This window comes from Sorex araneus, chromosome X (assembly GCF_027595985.1).
Source record: "Sorex araneus isolate mSorAra2 chromosome X, mSorAra2.pri, whole genome shotgun sequence".
Taxonomy (NCBI): Eukaryota; Metazoa; Chordata; class Mammalia; order Eulipotyphla; family Soricidae; genus Sorex; species Sorex araneus.
The window spans coordinates 294301418-294323580 of NC_073313.1; the positions used below are offsets into that span (position 1 = coordinate 294301418).

At 39.4% G+C, this 22163-nt stretch overlaps 1 protein-coding gene across 5 annotated transcripts in view; it reads right to left on the reverse strand.

Moving 5' to 3' along the window:
* GCFC2 (GC-rich sequence DNA-binding factor 2) overlaps nt 1-22163 on the reverse strand; it is a 37260-nt gene that overhangs the window by 12378 nt on the left and 2719 nt on the right. The window contains exons 3-12 of one of the 5 annotated variants that reach the window (XM_055123435.1): nt 16902-17123; nt 14783-14880; nt 12359-12474; nt 9575-9761; nt 7363-7486; nt 5261-5342; nt 4210-4322; nt 3074-3273; nt 1333-1480; nt 5-126 (exon numbers count right to left, since the gene is read on the reverse strand). In XM_055123435.1, coding sequence (XP_054979410.1) covers nt 5-126; nt 1333-1480; nt 3074-3273; nt 4210-4322; nt 5261-5342; nt 7363-7486; nt 9575-9761; nt 12359-12474; nt 14783-14880; nt 16902-17123 — 1412 coding nt within the window. Of the gene's footprint in view, nt 1-4; nt 127-1332; nt 1481-3067; nt 3274-4209; nt 4323-5260; nt 5343-7362; nt 7487-9574; nt 9762-12358; nt 12475-14782; nt 14881-16901; nt 17127-22163 lie in introns of those variants that run through there. The other 4 variants (XM_055123434.1, XM_055123436.1, XR_008627446.1 and 1 more) reach the window with 4 other exon arrangements.

Consider the following 22163-nt stretch of genomic DNA (forward strand, 5'->3'; position numbering starts at 1 on the left):
TTACCTGTTTGCCTTTATTAACTTCATTTTCACAAGTGGAATGTTCCTCAAGAATCATTCTGCAATGCATTATTAAACTGGCCGTCTGTGAGGTTGACAAAGGATCCCATATGAATTCTACGAAGTCTGAAACAAAGATTTCCACGGAACACAATTTATTTAAACTGCTTTGCTTATCACACAAAAACACTTTCTCCTCATGTGATTGAAAACCCACTGTCAATCATAACCATTATGCATTTGCTTATATTATTCCTTTCCTTGTCTTTTGGGGGCTTTGTTGAAGTTGGCTTGCTAAAGGACCACCTTGTCACCAAGTGTGAGGATGACAATGCACCTAAAGTGTAATATACTGGCAATCCTCTCGGGGCTCCCTCCCTAATCTGGGAGCGGCTCTGCCTTACTCTCCCTTCATTTCTGTTTCCCGAAAGACAGTTTTTTAAAAAACATGTAATATACTTTTAATTCATCATCATTAAACTCCAGGGAGCCACTAAATGCTGCCCCCAAACCATTCATTTGAGGGACTATTTAATTATAAGTGAAGCACTTGAAGTTTTCAGGAAAGGACTTAAAAGAGGCACATACATTCTACTTGCATGCCTATATACATTCCACATTGTGGGCATACAAGCTACTTGAAAATAGTAACTTTATGGTATAACCTATCACCACATTTCAAATTACACTGGGAAAAATTTTAAGGTTTAACCGGGTTGGCTGGGAAGCAATATAAAGCTGGTGACTTGATCTTTACCGAAACACTTTGGAGACTTTATTATCAAGCTCTAGTCTCAGAGACACAGGCCCTTATCAACCCTAACTTTAAGTAAACCAAGGCTTAGACTGAAGCACAAATGCTAAGTGTTCCTCAGTGCCAGAGGCAGATGTCAGGGAACTGGAGTCCTGTATGGAACTTGGGGGGGTCGCTTCTGGTGGTGCTCATGGAATCGTGATGTGGATTCAACCCAGGTCTCCTGCATACAAAGAATACGCAAGATAGCCTTTCTCTCTCTCTCTTTTTTTTTTTTTTTTGAGGGGAAAAAACAAAAGAAACATTGGAGAAAAGTTAAAGGAAAAATTAAATACATAAAATAGGAAATGGGATAGCCACTAACAAATGACTCAGGGGTTATAAAAACAATGATAATGTCACAATACTAAAAGGCTGAGAGTATCGGCAGTGTGGTAAATGAATATTCCATAAGTATTTGGCAAGCAACTTAGATTCCGAATGTTGATTTTTATTATTGCATTTTGCATTCAATATATGTATAAGAAGATAAATTTTGCCAAAGAGAACTGAATTTTATCAAGATGATAAGGCAGTACCTGTAAGTCGAGGAACAACTGTCTTGTTCATGATGGCAGATAAGATTTTCCTATCAGAACTATTTTCCTGCTTTGAATCCATATTGCTATCCATATACTCTTCAACAGATGTGAACCAGGTCATCTGTTTTAAACCTATGGAATCAAACTTATAAATAAAATTATCAAAGTTATAAGCAGATTCTCATAAACATAAGTTTTATTTAGAAATATTTAGCCTTTTCAGTAATCACAGGAGCTTTTCTAAGGGCTGAAGAGAATAACTGTTTAACTCCATGTACATAGCAGTAGACCACCAAGGTAAGACAGGAATGACCACGCCATCCACACATGGAATTGCTCAGGGATGACTCCTGGTTCTGTGCTCAGGGATGACTCTCAGTGCTAACAGGGGGCCATATGTGATGCTCCGGTAAGAACCTAGCGTGGCCCATGAAAGGAAAGTGCCTTACCTCTGATACTATCCCTCTGGCCCACAGTATTTTATTGATTCTTCCCTCATAACACTGCTTCTAACCCACTCCTTTAGCCTCTTACCTTTGGCATTATCAACCCACAAAAGTTACTTTACATCTAGAATTTGAACTATAGTAATAATCTACCCAATATATATCTTCATTTTCTCTCTCTCTCTCTCTTCCTGAAAGTTAACCTTCTATTCAAGTTTCCTAAAACAATACTTTTATCATGTTATTCCTCCATTATTTAATAAACAATTTTACCTTTCTTAAGATTGGATCTTTTTTTTTTCTTTTTGGGTCACATCCTGTGACACACAGGGGTTACTCCTGGCTCATGCACTCTGGAATTACTCCTGGCGGTGCTCGGGGGACCATATGGGATTCTGGGAATCAACCTGGGTTGGCCATATGCAGGGCAAATGTCCTACCTGCTGTGCTATCACTCCAGCCCCTAAGATCAGATATTCTTATTCTTCCCTAAACACTGCTATGAACTATGGTTCCCTTTCTTTCTTCTCCTTTGAAACCCTATATACCGTTCATATTATTATTTAAATTCCTCTTCCTACTCAGTGTAGTTTTCCTAACCAACTCTTCCCAAGATGTCATCTCCAATCTCTAGGCCCTTAGAATAAGGTGTCTATTTTTTTCCCATTAGATGATAAAATCTTAGAGTACAATATTTTACTATTTTGAGTGATCTTAAATTCATCTATGATGGTAGAGGAAGCGAAAAAAAAAGGTTGCCAGTTACTGATATTTAATATCACCCTGCTTTAAAAATTAAGTGAGAATCAAGAAAAGAGAAATGTTGACAATTAATATAAAACACTAATTTGGACTTCAGGTTTTTTTTTTTGGTTTTTGGGTTTTTTTTTTTTTTGCTTTTTGGGTCATACCCCGAGATGCTCAGGGGTTACTCCAGACTCTGCACTCAGGAATTACTCCTGGCGGTGCTCGGGGTACCATATGGGATGCTGGGAATCAAACTCGGGTCGGCTGCATGCAAGCCAAATGCCCTATCTGCTGTGCTATGACTCCAGCCCCTGGACTTCAGTTTTAAAGGTGAGACATCTTATTATTTATTCATTTGTTTTTGGGGCACAGTGCTGGGGATTAAACCCCAGGTTGGCTGCACGCAAGACAGGCACCTACCCTGCAATACTGTCTCTCTGGCCCTGAAGTGAGGCACTTCATGGCTAAACTGACTGAAAAGAGTAATTTAGAAACCCAATATTATCAAGACATTTTTTTTTTGTTCACACATTAAACTTATTTACCTTAAGAGGATTCCAATCAATCAGCTGAACTCGTATTAGGGGACTTAGGAGCTTTGGGATGTATAAACCAATGTAAGCTTCACTGTAGGAATCAGGAAACTTTTCTCGCCATTGCTGAAATTTCAACAAAATATTCTGGACATTACAAAAATCATCATGCACATCTTCAAAAATTTTCTTATGATCCTGTAAAATGTCACCTGTGGATAAAATGAATTGCTGTGTATTATGCAGTTGTGTATGTGCTTGTGTGTGTTGCCAGGGATCAAACCCAGTTCTTCATGCAAGGTACAAGCTTTACATTGAATCACATCTCTGACCTTTATAGTATGCATTTTGTGAACCTGAAGTTTGCTTTTTATAAAGTTATGTTTGATAATGTACTCAGATGCACTGAAAACTTTTTTTAACAATATTTCATTTTAACTTAAAAATTACTATAGTAGTAATTGTATTACTACACTAATAAAATCTAAGTCCCTGCCAAAATGTAATCATCACAGAATCTGCTTTCAACCCCCTATCTTTCTACCCTACAAGATAGGGGTTAACTATTTACTGATGAAAACCAAGCAAATAATATCAAATTTCGAAAGGGGTAGAATACACCTAAAATTATACAGAATACAGATTTTCTTTGATCACAAGTCGTTTGGACTCAAAGCTTGTACCTGGTACTATATACATTTGAGGGGCTAGGGATTTAGCTAGTGTAGAAAGCAGGCCTTGACTGTGTGAGGCCCTGGATTTGATCCCTAACAACAACAACAACAAAAAGCAAAACCACCTATATATAATTTACCTTTTCATAATGCTAAAATGGCATTACTGAATTCAAAAGGGTTTCAAATGAAAAACAATGGAGAGTAAGCAGTTCAGAAATGAAACAAAATATTTATGATAACAGAGGAAAAGGGCTGAGGGAAAATTATACAGATAGAAACATACTCAATATCTCTCCCTCCATTTCACCTCATTCAGAGGTAGAAAAGTGTGGAAGGGCAGAGGAGGAGCTATCTGTTCTTTTATTACTGAAATTTCCCCACTATTCTTATGTATTTAAAGGAACTAACAGCATAGAATTTCCCACCATTTTAACCTGTCAAATGAAGACACAGAAGAATCTGGGTAGTGACCTTGGCTTTTGTTGAAGTCCATCATGTCTGCTGAAGACAGTTCATCATCACTAGATGTACCTTCCTGATGATTACTGTTCCCAGAAATTGCCCTTGCTTGTCTTCTTCGTGTCCTGTGTTTTTTTAACAAAACAAGTTTAAAGCTTGCACCTGATGAAAACTTGGCCCCCTGCCCCCACGCCACCCCCATCTCGATGTGGGGACCATGTGGGGTGTCGGGGATCAAACCCCATCAGCCACGAGCAAGGCAAATACCCTCTCCCCGCTATACTATCTCCAGTCCCACCCCCTCTTTTTTCTTATAAGACATTCCATATCTAGTTTTTGAAGAAAGATAATGTGATTATGATTGGCTTCTACATACAAAAAATTTCCTTCCTGATAAATGGCCCAGTGCCTATTCATTCTGACTGGTCAAGGACATCAGTGTGACTTTAAAACTCAGGAGTCAGAACTACATAACTAATACTTGGTTTAAAATGCTCAAGAGTGGGGGCTGGAGCAATAGCACAGTGGGTAGGGCGCTTGCCTTGCACGCGGCCGACCCAGGCTGACCCAGGTTTGATTCCCAGCATCCCATATGGTCCCCTGAGCACCGCCAGGGGTAATTCCTGAGTGTAGAACCAGGAGTAACCCCTGTGCATCTCTGGGTGTGACCCAAAAAGCAAAAAAAAAAAAAATGCTCAAGAGGGGCCAGAGCTATAGGTTTGTCTTGCAAGCAGCTGACCTGGGTTCAATCCCCGGCATCCCATCCCTGAGCACTGCCAGGAGTAATTCCTGAGTGCAGAGCCAGGAGTAACCCCTGAGCATCACTGGGTGTGACCCAAGAAGCAAAAACTAAATAAAAAATAAATAAATAAAATGCTCAAGAATTAAAATGTTAGGCTCTGATTATTTACATTAACTATGAAGAATTAATGTCAACAATTGATTTTAATTCAGCACCTTCACTATCTAAATATGATTGTCCATATGGCAATGTGGACAATTATACTTAAATAGTGAAAGTACTTGCCCAGTGTTGCTTTATGTCTTTACTTTATCTACATACCTTCGAGATTCAATCTCTTCTAAAATGCACTGAGTCTTTTCATCTATAGCCATGCTTCCATTTGTTGATGCCTCAGTCTTGCCTGTTAACAAAAGGGATTTCATACTGATAATTCACACAGAAAGCGAAACACTTTGAAAGCAAAGTTATACCTTAAACATATATATGTATATATATATATATATATATGTAAATACAGATGAACTACACTTAAATTGGGTATTTTATTCATGCCGTGAAATTACTTGACATCCTCATCACATTACATTAACAAACACTGTTTGTTAACCTAGAAAAGTGTACCTTGGCTGACGATTACTATTCAGCATTTAAAAACAGTAACAAAATTTTAAGTTTTTCTCCATACTCACTCTTTTGCATCAGTTTTAACTAATCATCTATTTAATTCATTTAAAATGTATTTGACAGCGATATATTTTATCTCAAATGTTAAAACTCTAATTTTAATTTTTTGTATTATACTTAAGACATTGATGCCTTAGTTCTAACTATTTGAGGCTTAATGGTGGGGTAGTTGAAAAATTAGTGGGGAAATGTGTAAAAAGCATTTTTTTTTTAATTTTATTTATTTTTAATTAGAGAATCACCGTGAGGGTACAGTTACAGATTTATACACTTTTGTGTTTATACTTCCCTCATACAAAGTTCGGGAACCCATCCCTTCACCAGTGCCCATTCTCCACCACCCGTAAACCCAGCGTCCCTCCCACCCTCCCCAATCCCATCTCCCCCCCACCCCACCCTGCCACTGTGGCAAGGCATTCCCTTCTGTTCTCTCTCTCTAATTAGCTGTTGTGGTTTGCAATAAAGGTGTTGAGTGGCCGCTGTGCTCAGTCTCTAGCCCTCATTCAGCCCGCAACTCCCTTCCCCCACATGGCCTTCGACTACAATGTAGTTGGTGATCGCTTCTCTGAGTTGACCTTTCCCCGGAACGTGTGGCCAGCCTCGAAGCCATGGAGACAACCTCCTGGTACTTATTTCTACAGTTCTTGGGTGATAGTCTCCCACTCTGTTATTCTATATACCATAGATGAGTGCAATCTTTCTATGTCTGTCTCTCTCTTTCTGACTCATTTCACTCAGCATGAAACTTTTCATGCCCATCCACTTAACTACAAAATTCTTGACCTCCTTTTTTCTAACAGCTGCATAGTATTCCATTGTATAGATGTTCCAAAGTTTCCTCAACCAGTCATCCGTTCTGGGGCATTCGGGTTTTTTCCAGATTCTGGCTATTGTAAACAGTGCTGCGATGAACATACATGTGCAGATGTTGTTTCGATTGTACTTTTTTGCCTCTCTGGGATATATTCCCAGCAGTGGTATTGCTGGGTCAAATGGGAATTCAATATCTAATTTTTTGAGAATCGTCCAAATTGTTTTCCAGAAGGGCTGAACCAGTCGGCATTCCCACCAGCAGTGAAGAAGGGTCCCTTTCTCCCCACATCCTCTCCAACAGCGGTTGCTTTTGTTCTTTTGGATGTGTGCTAGTCTCTGTGGTGTGAGGTGGTATCTCATGGTTGTTTTGATCTGCATCTCTCTGATGATTAGTGATGCAGAGCACTTTTTCATGTGCCTTTTGGCCATTCGTATTTCTTCCTTGGTAAAGTTTCTGTTCATTTCTTCGCCCCATTTTTTGATGGGGTTGGATGTTTTCTTCTTGTAGAGTTCAACCAGTGCTTTATATACCATTGATATCAACCCCTTATCTGATGGGTATTGTGTAAATATCCTTTCCCATTCTGTGGATAGTCTTTGGATTCTGGTCAATGTATTTCTTGCGGTGCAGAAGCTTTTTAGTTTAATGTAGTCCCATTTGTTGATCTCTGTTTTTACTAGATTGCTTAGTTCCGTGCCACCTTTGAAGATACCTTTATCTTCAATATCGTGGAGGGTTTCGCCGACATTGTCTTCAATGTACCTTATGGTTTGTGGTCTAATGTTGAGGTCTTTAATCCATTTCGATCTGACTTTTGTGCATGGTGTCAGGTCAAGGTCTAAACCCATGTAAAAAGCATTTTTAAAACAACATCTAGCTGATATTTTAGCTTAACAATCATAACAACATGAAAGACACTAACGTGATAATTGCTGTAAATATGCTGATTCGTGTTTTATTTCATCTTGCCTGCGTTTTGTAAAGATCATAGCTTGTTTAAGGAGGAGCGTGCGCATGGATGATTCGGTTTCTTGGATTCTGATCATCTGAAATATATATATGTGTAAAATTTTGTTTCAAATTCGTTCAACAATAACGTCTGATTAAAAAGTAATACTTATAAACACAGACATATATTCAATTATCATATAAGCATTTTCAGTACTATGACAACTCAATGAAAAACATCTAATAGACAAACCTGCTAATACTTCCAACATTAAAACTTATTGTGCTAGGTATAGGCAAAAATAAGCAAAAAAATGGACTGGAGTGAGGAACATGAATAAGAGCGGATGGATAAAAGGAATAATTTTTTGCTGAGACATAAGAGGAGGAGAAAATGCAGGATGCCCCTTTTCACAGGCTAAGGGGGCCTTCTCTGAGGTGAGAAGATGGCCCAAGGGGCTGGAGCATATTCCAAAGCCCTGGGTTTGAGCCACTGCAGAGCACGGTGCCCTGAGCACAGCTGGGAACAGCCCCAAAGCCAAAAATACCAGACGGTAGTGAAACAACAGGGAAGGCAGCTAACTGTATAGTGACATTTTAAATGTAAACAGAACTATAGGGGAAATAGAGTATATTTGTTGAATGGGTAGTCTGTTTTCAATGTAAGGATGTGTATGTGTAAAAAAAAATCATATCTCTGATTACAAAAAATTTTCAAGGCATTGGTGTCAAAAGAATACTTCAAACAAAAGACAAAAACCAGAAAGCAAATCTATAGTATTTTGTTAATCTACATTAAGATATAGCACTAGAGGGATTGGAGCCATAGCACAGTGGGTAGGGCATTTGCCTTGCACGCGGCCGACCTGGGTTCAATTCCCAGCATCCCATATGGTACCCCGAGCACCACCAGGAGTAATTCTTGAGTGCAGAGCCAGGAGTAATCCCTGAGCATAGCTGGGTATGACCCAAAAAGTAAAAAAATATATATATACATATATATAGTAAAAAAAAATATGAATCAATATGGTCAGGAATTTAGCTCAGCTACAGAGTACTTGCGTAGCATGTGTGAGGCCCAGGGTTCAAGCCTTAGCATTATACAATAAGTAAATAAATTAATCAAAATTAAGCAATAAAGAACTGTTAATCATACGGTGAGGAGTGGGGAGGTGAAAGGGAAAGAAACCATCACTGGGAACCAAAGCTGATAAAAGGGTAAAGAAAGGGAAGGAAAAAAAGAAAATTTATATGTAAAGAATTCTTTTGAGATAAAGTAAATAAATAAAACAAAAACCATGTTTTAATACAGCAAATCAATAAAAATAAAACTGGCATCATCTTTCTAAAGGATAATTTGGCAATGGTTTCTAAGCCTTAAAAATATATAGTTTAGGGGCACAGCCATAGTACAGCAGGAAGAGTGTTTGCCTTGCATGCAGCCGGCCTGGGTTCAACCCCCCCGCATCCCATATGGTCCCCCAAGCACTGCCAGGAGTAATTCCTAAGTGCAGAGCTAGGAGTAACTCCTGAACATCACTGGGTGTGACCCAAAAAGGCAAAAACAACAACAACAGCAAAAAACTGAGCTTATCTATAGCACTTTAGCAATTCACTTTCTAGCAAGTTTTTGCTGAACATACTTTTAAAAAATTATACATTTATTGAGGTGAAATCAGCTTACAAGAATAATGGTTAAGGGATCAGGATGTTGATTAGAGAGAGCACATGCTTTCCATGCCTGAGATGTGGGTCCAATCCCTGACACCGCCCAAAGGGGCACATGTGTGGCTCTATGTTTCTCTAATACTACCTGCACCATGCCCCACCACACCCCACCAGCAAAGGGCAAGAACCCCCCACCAAAGGCTATATGACCCTTTTTTCTCACTCTCCCCCAGATATATATTTATACATATAAAATACATAAAAATATATAACATAAATACATAAAAATAAACATATAATACATATTTTAAAGTTAAGAAGCTTTATGCTACTTATAATATCTAACATAAAAAATTCCTAATTGCACAATATTAAGGAATACTCAGTACCATAATATATTAACAAATATGTGATGGAAAAATGAAGTCAAGTATTGAGTTGTGGCATTTAGATTTTCAAATATTGCATGGTAAGATTTTTGTATGAAGAGAAAAAGATTACTATTTATAACTATGTACCTTTTCATTAAGACAGTCGATTAAATTTTCCACATAAGTTTTCATGCTTTTATAGAATTTAAAATTTAGGGCTTGATTTGATGAAGTCTCTAGCTTCTGGATGGCATTTTTTGAGCTCTTGAGGTCTTCTACATATTTTTCATATTCCCTCAGGTGTGAGCGGTGAGTATCCCGTATTAGTGTTAATCTATATAAACAGAATGATAAAAATTGCTTTGTCAAACTTTCACTATAGTGAGTACCAACTTACAAAGTTTTTCAAGTAAGTACAAGGATCAGTAAGGAAACTGGTAATTATCTAAACCTGGGCATGTCAGACGTGCTAGGCAAAGCAGAGCACCACTGTGAAACGTGTCAAAGAGGGAGAGGGAGAGGGGGGACCAGCTAATCAGGGTCTATGAACTAGGTGAGTTGCCAGAACAGTGACTATCTGAATAGGAGTCTGTGCGGTCACTGCTAGATCAGACCGTTGTTTCTTCTTTGATAATAAGTATCTGAGGGGGCTGGATCGATAGTCTAGCGGGGAGGACGTTTGCCTTGCTTGTGGCTGACCCAGGTTCGATCCCGGGCATCCCATATGGTCCCCGGAGCACCGCCAGGAGTGATTCCTGAAGTCAGTGCAGAGTCAGGAGTACCCCTGTGCAGTGCCAAGTATGACCCTAAAAAGCCAAAAAAAAAAAGTATTTGGGCCAGAGAGATAAGGCAACTCTCTTGCATATAGCTGGCCCTAGTTTCAATCACTTGGCACTTTGAATATGCTACCACATTCCTTCCTGGCAATGTTTTTGTTGAGAAATCCAATGATAAATCTCCTTGTATTTGCTGAGGTACTTTTGGGTCTGTTTTCAAAAAATCCCATTTGTCTTTCAATGTCCAATTATATTTCTTTGGATTCATGATCATTGGAGTTCTTTAGTATTCCTTTAAACTGGATGCCGAGTTCCTTCTTTGCTTGGGAAGTTATTAGTCTTTATCATAAATAAGCTCTCTTCCATTCTATCTTCTCCTCGGACACTTAGAATATGAATACTGTTCTTCCTATTGGGGTGTGATATATCCCTTGGTCTCTCTCCCCACTGCCCCCACTCCCGGCTTTACAATGTCAAATAAGAAGTCTTCAAGCTCATTCTTTCTTCGGTTTGACCAAGTCTGACATCAAGTGCCTCTAGCGAATTTTTCAGAGAAGTTATTATATTCTTCAGCTCCAGAATCTGTTTAGTTCTTTTTTCTAATTTACCCTTTTTGGTTGATATTTTGTTCAGGTACTCTTTTTTTTCTGATTTTGATGGTCTATATTCTATTGCATATGGACCACTGAGTTTAAAGTACAGTTGTATAGTTACGATAGAGTTTAAGAGGATGTTATTAATTTACTGAGCCAATTCATAGACCTTTGCTTCTTTAACATTGGTTCTGCGGAATTTGTTTTGTTCATTTAGGGTCATGCTTCCTGGTGCCTTTGTTACTTGCTGTGTTGTACGCAATTAAGAATGTATGCAACAAAAAGTTTCATCAGTCTCCCTAATGGAAATTCCGGGGGTGGGCGGGTAGATGAGATTGATGCTCTCATCTTATACACAGATGTAGCTTCTTTGGGTTCCTGTAATTTCCACATTAAAGAGATTTGTGGATTTAGTCTTCCAGATGGAGTGATTAACTTCCTCTGATGTTGGTCAGAGATTCTGCAGGTCTTCTAGCTCAGCAATAAGTCACTGAGTTTTCCTTTGTTCTCTGACTAGCCGGCTATCTCTAGATGTGTGATGGTTCTAATCTGAGTTCTGATTAAGGTCAAGCCCTAGGCAGTTTATGAAAGCTTGCAATGTGCCAGTACCTATTTCCCACTCCTCTCTTGCCTAAGCAACAACAACAACAACAACAACAACAACAACAACAACAGAAGTGGGTTTTTTTTTTCCCTCTTTTCAATCAATAGGTATGTGAGAGGAGCTAATGCCATTGAAATGAAATTATTTTTCTTACCCTTTTCCAGGGGCTGGAGCGATAGCATAGCGGTTGGGCTTTCGCCTTTCATGCGGCGGACCCGAGTTCGATTCCTCTGCCCCTCTCGGAGAGCCCGGCAAGCTACTGAGAGTATGGAGCCCGCATGGCAGAGCCTGGCAAGCTACCTGTGCGTATTGGATATGCCAAAAACAGTAACAATAAGTCTCTCAATGAGAGACGTTACTGGTGCCCGCTCGAACAAATCGATGAGCAACGGGATAACAGTGATAGTGACCCATTTCCAGTGTGGCTATTCCTGGCTTTCCCCATGACTGGTATACTATGATCTCAGGTGTGATTCTTGGAGTTCTCAAAAGGCTTTAGAGAATCTATTGCTAAATTAGAGGCTCTGAGAAGACAGAGGGTGAGAGGGTTGTGGATCTGGGGCTTCCTATTTTGTCACTTTTGTTTTTCCAAAAAATCACTCTCACTCTCTATACGGAGAGTGATATTTATTACTTTAATAAACAAAATATCTTTGTTTATAAAAGGCAACTTAACAATGCAGAAAAATGCTCATGACCATACTAAGTCAAAATGAAACAAAAATGCAAAGTTTGATAATCATTGGTTTTTTCAACCATAGATATCTATTACAGATTAAAAACACATACATGGAAAAAGGAAATCTATTGTATTCAGACATTAAAATGGTCGATGCTATTTTTCCTACAAACGTTTAATAGTGACATTCGCATACAATAACCATAGAGAACATAGTGACGACTGACTTGAGTATTAAACATCTGGTGTTAATTTAAGTAGTAAATGAACATCAGTTACCTTGTATTTATTTGCTTCTTTATAAGTTCTAAATTTGCTGGTGGAAATGAAATGGAAGTATCAAACTTCTTCATCACCTGAGGTTTACTATTGCAGGAAAGATCCATGTCTCGTCCCTAAAAAGTGTGAAATTTATTGTTTTAAACATTCATTTATCTTATGGATATTGATAACATGAAGGGATTTTGGATACACCATAATCTTACCAGTCAGAAATTCTATGCCTCTGAAAAATTCCATAATTTTAGAGTTTTTAAAAAAAATCTGTTTTATACCTTGAAATGTTAATTCACAAGCAAACGGCAAATCTAAATAAAACCTTCCATTTCACAAATGTCTGGCTTTCGAGTTATTGTTTCTGAAAATGGGGCCACAAAAATAAATAAATACGACACCGGGCAGTGCTTGGGGGTGAGGGTCATTGTGGGCTGCCAGTGCACAGGGCCTCCAGGGCCGCCGGGTGTGGCTCCCCTCCGGGCACCGGCTTACACTGAGAGCCAGAGGTGCAGCACTCAGTGTTAGGCACAGACCAAACACAGCCACAGGAAAAGAAATTTTCTTCAACTTATTTTATTTTTCGCAAATGGTCATAATGTCATAAAGACATAAATTTTATTAAGTTGTTGAATCAAACAGAACAATCTGACACATTTTTGGTCTAAGGGCACTGAGAAAAATTACTGAAATATTAAGAGCTCCTTGAGTGACATACCATGGGAATTTCTGACGTACACTATGATTATAATTAAACAAACATATCAAATAAAAAGACTTTATGCAAATTCAAGCAGTAAGAGTAAGGACTATGGCATGTTTTCCCTCGAAGTATTTTTTACATATAATTTCTATGCTGAATCTACTAATAGGAAACAAATTGCGTTTTATTCATGTATTTTGTTTTATGGGCCACACCTAATGGTACTCAGGGTTTACTCCTGGTTCTGCATTCAGGGATTACTCCTAGTGGGATTCGGGGGACTAGATGGAGTGCTAGTGATCGAACCCATGTCTACAGCACATAAGGCAAATGCCCTACTCGCTAAACTACCTTTCTATTCCCCACTAAACTTTATTTTCAGGGGCTGGAGCGATAGCACAGCGGGTAGGGCGTTTGCCTTGCATGCGGCCGACCCGGGTTCGAATCCCAGCGTCCCATATGGTCCCCTGAGCACCGCCAGGAGTAATTCCTGAGTGTAGAACCAGGAGTAACCCCTGTGCATCGCCGGGTGTGACCCAAAAAGCAAAAAAAAAATAAATAAATAAATAAACTTTATTTTCATAAGTTATAAATAGGCATAAATAGTATTTGAATAACTTCCTTGGTCAGAGACTTCAAAAATTATGAAGATTATTACTTTAGCTTCCATTCAACATTTTAGCATTAACAACAAGGAGGTTTTAATATTTTCTTCTTGAAAGAGCAAATAAGGGGCTGGAGCAATAGCACAGCTGGTAGGGTGTTTGCCTTACACGTGGCCGACTTGGGTTCGATTCCCAGCATCCTATATGGTCTCCTGAGCACAGTCAGGGGTAATTTCTGAATGCAGAGCCAGGAGTGACCCTATGCATTGCCAGGTGTGACCCCCCCAAAAAAAAGAGCAAATAAGCTTTCAAAAATATTTTGTATAAAGGATAAACCTTCCATGTACGCTATCAGAATATTGAGTCTTACAGTTACTTACAAAGGTATTTAACATTATTCCCACTTTATTGATAAGAAAATAAAATTTAGAAAAAGAAAAATTAACCGATTGCCTAAAAGTCATAATGCATAAGTCATACTTCACATCCACAATATAAGGCATTATGCGATATAACAACAAAAAAATAGTTAATAATTCTTGACCTCATAATAGAGAATAAATTGTTATCTAAATCTAAGATTTTTGGCCCCAAGTATAGTATTTTTCATTTAGTTGCTTTTTAAAATCTTTATTAATAAACTATTTGTTTAAATGTCACATTTAAGCACTAACATATAATTTGCATTGTCTACTATATAACTGCATTATAAAATTAAAGATACAAAAACACATGCTTCTTTCAAGTGGTTTATAATATGAGGAAGCCGTGGGAAAAGTCAGGAGGAGAAGAACAAAACACACATCGTGTACTGAACTGAACGGCGGCCTCCCGGAAGAGAAGTCCATGTCCCAGAAACCACAAATCAAATCTTACTTTATGGGAAAAGGACCTTTGTGGTTCTACCAGCAAAAATTTCTCAAAATAAAATCATGCTGGATTATTTAACTGGGTCCTAAATCCAGTTAATAAGTGTCCTCCCTATAAGGTACACATACAACAGAGACACAGAGCAGGTTGCCATATCAAAATTTAAAAAAAGGAGATGGAGATAAGAGTTATACACTCACAAAGCAAGAAATCCACAGGAAACTAATGTACGTGGTTTGAAACATAGATTACCTCTGTGATTTTAACTGCTTTCCTCATCTGCTGCTCCTCCCACATATCTTGATTTTCATCATCCTGACTTTCTTCACTTGATTCTTTATTTCTGGTTGCTGGGTTGGGGGGAAAGGGGAAAGCTGATATACAAAGCATTTTTTTTCCACTCTCATTGCAATGGCTTACACTTATGGGGAGCTTTACAGTGTGTTAGTTTAATAGTCCTAAATATCTAAATTTATTCTTCACAATTAATTCTGGGAAGAGGGCACACTAGAATTTCATTTTCCAAATAGGGAAATGCCGTTATCAGGAGATTTAACAACCCAAGCATTGTACTGAAGAGGAACTTAACAATCTGACACCAGACTCTGCACTCAGAGCACCAAAGTATTTCACTTATAACACTGTCGCCTCACATAGGAGACTTGCATTAAAAACTCAAACTCGGGGGGGGGGGGGGCAGGGGGGCTAGAGCAATAGCACAGCGGGTAGGGCATTTGTTTTGCATGCGGCCAACTGGGTTCGATTCGCAGCATCCCATATAGTCCCCTGAGCACCTCCAGGAGTAATTCCTGAGTGCATGAGCCAGAAGGAACCCCTATACATCGCCGGGTGTGACCCAAAACACAAAAACAAAAAACAAAAAACCAAAAAAACAAAAACACGCAAATGCTATTTTTTCCTTATCAGAGATACTCAATGCCATACAAGAATATTTCAATTATTTCTGGGTTCTAAGGAAGCAAAGGGCTCATTCTGAAGAAAAAACAAATGAAAAAAATCTGACGAAATAGATTGTTTATAAATAAAAAATGTGAAAACAGATCCTTGAAACCCAACAATTACTAGTGAAATTTTCACTAGAGCAGAGAAGATTTTATGACACTTAAAATCTCTGTAGATGCTTTTACCTTTAAAAAGAAATCTTTTAAAAGGTGACAGTGAAAGTTGTCAATTTCAATGGTATGATTTTGAGCCATTATATACTTATTTAACCTGTTAAAAAGATAAGGACAGGGGACACAGAGATAATACAGCAGGTAGGGTGCTTGCTATGTACATGGCTGGCCTGGGTTTGATCCTGGACATCGTCTTCCACACTCTGCCAGGAGTGATCCCCTAATGCAGAGCCAGGAGAAAACCTGAGCACCATTTGGTATGAACCAAAAACCAAATTAATAAAAATTTAAGTAGATAAAGGACCAAACATGATAGCCTCTCAGTATCTGTATTGTGAACCAAAATGCCCAAAAGCAGAGAGCGAGTATGGGGGAAATGGCCTGCCACAGAGGCAGGGGGAGGGTTGGGATGAGTAGGGGAGGGACACTGGGGACACTGGTGGTGGAAAATGTGCACTGGTGGAGGAGGGATGCGTGTTCGGTCTTTGTCTGACTAAAACTCAAACATAAAAGCTTTGTTACTGTATCTCATGGTGATTCAAAAATAATAATAATTATAATAATAAAAATAATAAATAAAAATATCAAGGGGAAAATAAGATGACAGCTTAGATATTAGACATACCTTCTAATAGTAACATTTTTGACACAAACATTTTCTTTCAATTAATTTAATTAACTGGGTCATGTCACTAACCCAATTAATAGCACTGTCATCCCACTGTTCATCGATTTGCTCGAGCAGGCACTAGTAACGTCATCATTGTGAGACTTGTTGTTACTATTATTGGCATATTGAATACTCCAAGGGTAGCTTGCCAGGCTCTGTCATGAGGGTGGGATACTCTCAGTAGCTTGTGGGCTCTCCGAGAGGGACAGAGGAATCGAACCCGGGTTGGCCACATGCAAGGCAAGCACCCTACCCACTGTGCTATCCCTCCAGTCCCAATTAATATTCATTAAAAACTGACTTCAGTATCCTTTAGAATTTGAGATGTCAAATTATTTCTAGGGATTTTGATCATATTACAATCTAATGACAAATGCTTTAATCTTTTTTTTTTTTTTTTTTTTTGCTTTTTTGGGGTCATATCCGGATGGGTCGGTACTCAGGAGAGAACATGTGCTACCAGGGATCAACCCAGGTCAGCCACATGGAAGGCAAGTGCCTCGACCACTGCCTCTCTGTGACCCTGCCTTAATCGGAACACACGGCAAATAAATTAAACACATACTTGTTTCTTCAGCCATTCTTTGTCTCAGTGTTTGCGGCTTTGGGGTAAATGGGATTCTCTTTTCATGGTCATCAGGTTCACTCTCAGAGCCTTTGTCACTGTTTTTCTTCATGCCAGAAATGGTGACTGGGTGTTTTACCTCCAAAGAAATATAGTCTTCTTGGGTCCTAGCCAATTCACGCTTTCTGCGGGCTGCCTGGATAAAAGCTGCATCAGGGATATCTACTGAGAGAAATGAAGACGAAGATGATGAAAACCAAACAGCAACCCAAATCAATATTCTTTATATTTAAAAAGCACTGCCTTTCTAAAATTTTTACTATTTTGATATGAATGTGGCAATGGTTCAAAATCTGTGTCAAAGGAGAAAAATTAATAGACACAAAATATTACAGAAGTAAATCAAATCTAGAGTTATTAGAAATATACTGTGACTACTCTAATTTATCTTTTAACTTGAACAACAACAACAAAAAAATCCCACAGAGTGAGAGAATACTGACCTGACAAAGGGCTAATACCAAGATATCTAAAGCACTTGCAAAATTTAACAACAACAACAACAACAACAACAAAATGAAACAATTCCATCAAAAATGAAGGACAAGGTTAGCAGACACTTCCTTGGAAAAGACAGATGTAGATAGGTATATAAAAGATGCTATCCACAGAGGGACACACATAGAATGACTGCACTTATTTGTGGAATATAAAAAAAAAAACATAGTATGTGACCGATAGAGAAGGACAGTAGAAACACAGGCCGGAAGACTGGTCCATGGTTGGGAGCCTCCCTCAGGGGCTGGGGGAGAAGGCAGTTGGGATAGAGAAGGAACCACTATGGCAATGACAGCTGGAAAGTATCACTCTGCCTAAGAACTGAGTGCTAAAAGTAGGTAAAGGAAGAAACATGGTAATCTCTCAGTATCTGTAGTGGAAACCATAATGCCCAAAAGGGAGAAAGGGGGGGGGGGATAGGAAGGGGAGGGAGAAGAAAAGTGTCTGCCATAGAGACAGGCTGGGAAGTGAATTCATGGGTGGTGGGAGGGAAACTGGGGATATTGGTGGTGGGGAATGTACACTGGTGGAGGGATGGGTGTTGGGACACTGTATGGCTGAAACCTGATCACGATTTCAATTAATTAATAGTTTTGTAACTGTGTATCTCATGGTGATTCAATTAAAAAAAATGATGCTCTCCATCACCAGGAAAATGCAAGTTAAAAAAAAAATGAGATATTCATGCCAGTGAGAGTAGCACACGTCAAAAAGAACAGAAATAATTGGTGCTGGCCTGGATGGGCAGAAAAAGCATTCTCATGACTGCTGGTAAAAAATGTCAACTGGCTCAACCATTTAGGAAAATAAAATGGATACTTCTCAAAAAACTAAGAATTGAACTTCTAGGAATCTGACCCAGGAATCACATTTCCTGACTATCCCAAGGACCCAAAAACACTATTTTGAAAAGACATTTGTGCTCTTGTGTTCATTGCAGCACTACTTACAATAGCCAAGATCTGGAAACAATCTAAGTGCTCAAGAACAGATGAATGGACAGATAAATCTGGGTATATATCTATCACAAGGAATATCACTCAGGTATAAAAGAGGATAAAATCATGCACTTTGCTGCTCTGTGAATGGAGGTAGAGGATATAACGCTAAGAAGACAGTCACAGGAGAAAGACAGATACACAATGATCTCTCATATGAGGGTCATCATTTGTATCACTTGTGTCATCCTGTTGTTCATCGATTTGCTCAAGCGGGCACCAGTAACGTCTCCATTCATCCCTGTTGCATTCTGGGTCAGGGGAATGAGGCCCATTATTGTTACTGTTTTTGGCATATTGAATACACCATGGGTAGCTTGTCAGGCTCTGCCATATGGGTGGGATACTCTCAGTAGCTTGCCGGGCTCTCCAAAAGGGACAGAGGAATCGAACCCAGGTCGGCCACATGCAACGCAAACGCCCTACCCGCTGTGCTATCCCTTCAGTCCCAATTAATATTCATTAAAAACTGACTTCAGTATCCTTTAGAATTTAAGATGTCAAATTATTTCTAGGGATTGCTAGGGATGGAGGCTTTTTTGTTTGTTTGTTTTGGGAAAGCTTTTTTCGACTTTTCTTTTTTTTAAAATTTTTTAAATTTTATTGAATCACCGTGAGATAGTTTTACAAGCTTCCATGTTTGGTTACAATGTCACAATGATCAAACACCCATCCCTCCACCAGTGCACGTTCCCCACCACCAATATCCCAGGTATAGCCCCCTTTCCCACCCTCCCCCTGCCTCCATGGCAGACAATATTCCCCATACTCTCTCTCTACTTTTGGTCATTATAGCTTGCAACACAGACACTGAGAGGTCATCATGTTTGGTCCATTATCTACTTTCCGCATGCATCTCCCATCCCAACTGGTTCCTCCAGCCATCATTTTCTAGTGATCCCTTCTCTATTCCATCTGCCTTCTCCCCTCTGCTCATGAAGCAGTCTTCCAGCTATGGGGCAATCCCCCTGGCCCTTGTATCTATGGTCCTTGGGTGTCAGCCTCATGTGATGCTACCCTACACTCCACAAATGAGTGCAGTCCTTCTGTGTCTGGGATGGAGTTTTCTGTGGTTGCGGCGTTCCCAATCTATAGGAGATTCTGCCACGTGAGGGTTACAGAGGCAGTAAAGACAATCAAATGGCCAAAGGCAACAGAACTGCAGGTCAACAAAGCGAAGTGGAGGGCTGGGGGATAAGCACTGGTGGAGCAAAGAGGACTCTGAGGAGGCAGGTGTGGTGTGGGAAGAACGGATGCGTGCAACTATCACTGACAGTATCGTAAGTCATGGTAGTCATGGTATCTCAATAAAAATGGTGAGGAAAGTCTTGAAAAAACTTTCCTTACAAACACTGTCAATCGATAAATAAACAAATGAGAAAGGTAGGGTCAAGAGGAGAGGATTCTATCCAGTTCTGTCTATTGCCAACACCCCACAGAGCCGACACGGGCCAAACCTGTGATGAATCTGGCTTAATATGTTTTTACTGATTTATGGCTTAATTTCCACATGCTTTACCTGTGGAGTATGGTCAAATGTCATGCCTCACTGGTAATAATGGCTCTGCTGCAGTGAATATCTCCAGGTAGACAGTCCACTACCGGATCATTCTAAGAGTTCTGTCCACTAAATGAAAAATAAATGCATTCCTTCCACATCTGTCCTTCCACATCACTTCATCTCTGAGTTTCTGTTCTGCAGATAGCATGTTCCTTTCTATTTTCTTAGAAGTTTTCAACTTGCAATCATTTCTTAAGGTATTTTTTGAAAAAAAGTTTTGTTGCATTACCATGAGATAGTCCCTTACAAAGCTGTTTATGATTGGATTCCAGTCATACAGTGTTCCAAGACCCTTCCCTCCACCAGTGCACATTTCCCAGCACCGGTGTCCCCGGGTTGCCTCCCATCACTTCCCCCACTCCCTCTCCACTATCCTGCCTGTATGGCAGACACTTTTATTCTCTCTCTCTCTCTCTCTGGCATTGTGGTTTGCAATACAGATACTTAAGGTTATTGTGTATATCCCTTTACCTACTTTTAACACTCAGTTCTTGTTGAGCGCCAGCACCAATGTCTTAAGGTATTTGTAGACTAAGTTTACAATGTGCTGAACAGTCTCGCACTTTACAACACAATTATAGGGAATAACACTGTTCCCTGTTGTTCCTGCATCCACGGAACTACATACCAGCAATACTCTGACACCATGACAACATGATCATCAAAATCCATGCCACGGGGGCCAGACAGTACAGTAGTACAGAGCATTGCCTTGCACGCAGCTGACCTGGGTTCAAAGTCTAGTACCCCATGTGGTCTCCTGAGCACAGTCAAGAGTGAGTCCTGAGCACAGAGCCCTGAGCATCGCTGAGGGTTGTGAACCAAAAACAAAGTCATCATGCCACATATTTGAGGACACTGCCCCCTCTCCTTTGGTGGGCAATGCTGCCAAAATTTGAGAACAACTGCTTTACACTGTTCTACTCAAATTTGTTCCTAGCACTGCTCAACGTGCTAGCCACATTTGACTCTTCAATATACTCTTACTCTTCAGTATTCAAAATAAGATCAAAATTCAGGTCCTTAGTTTTGTAGCAGCTGCATTTTAAGAACTCACAAGTAACATGTTTTACAAGTGGCTAACATATAGGATGGTTAAAAGACAGAAATCCCTGCATTATGGAAAATTCAACGGGACAATGCTACACCTAGAATCTAGATGCAGTTTCCCTGTCAGGGGCCAGTGAAATAGCTCAGTGGGCCAAGTGAATGTTTGATCATTTGATCTTTGGTACTTGTACTGTCCCTGAATACCTCCAGGAGCAACCTCTGAACTCAAAGCCAGGAAAAGCTGCTGAGGACCATCAGGTATTGTTTAAAAACCAGACCAAAAAAAATCTTTACTTGTCTATTACTTTTCAATTCTTATTAGTGACTTCATGGCTAAGCCCTTCTATACCTTGTGAACTTGAGTAAGGAAACAAATTACAAGAGAAAAACAAGGTACTGACACTTGTTATTTAGTAAGATTCCAAAGAAGTACTTATTTCTATACTTATTTCTAGACTTGGAAAAATATTTTACTAACTACATTTCCATATAATTTATTTCCTTAATAAAGCTTTGTATTTTATTTCAATTTTCTTGGAAGTGGTCCTAGGTGTCCTAAGACTGAAGAGGGAATGCATCACAAAAATATGAACCCTTGAGCTAAAATGCTAAATTTAAAAGCCAGTGGCTAGAACAACAGTACAGTTTGTAGAGTGCTTGCCTCGCAAGCTGTTGACCCAAGTTTGATCCCTCGGCGCTCCTGAGCTCCAAGAGGAATGACCCCAAGAGCAGAGCCAGGAGTAAGCCCTGAACACCACTGGGTGTGGCCCTCTTGATAGAAAAACCAAAAGAAATAAAAGTAAAATGCCAGAAAATTTTGATTTTGTGGACTACAAAGTTTATCTCAATTTCTTGGGGCTGCTCTATAGTGGGAAAGTGGCCACAGACAATATATAACAAGAATGACTGGGTTTATTTTGTGTGTCAGGTGCCCAGGATAGAATCCAGGTCCCAAGCCATTCACTTTACCACTAAGCTACGGTGTCAGCCACTGTCTTTTAATACAACTTTATTTACAGCAACAGATGGTGAGCTAGTACTGACCAACAGATTGTAGTTTTCTGACCCTGGAATTGGATTCATCTTTTCAAATTA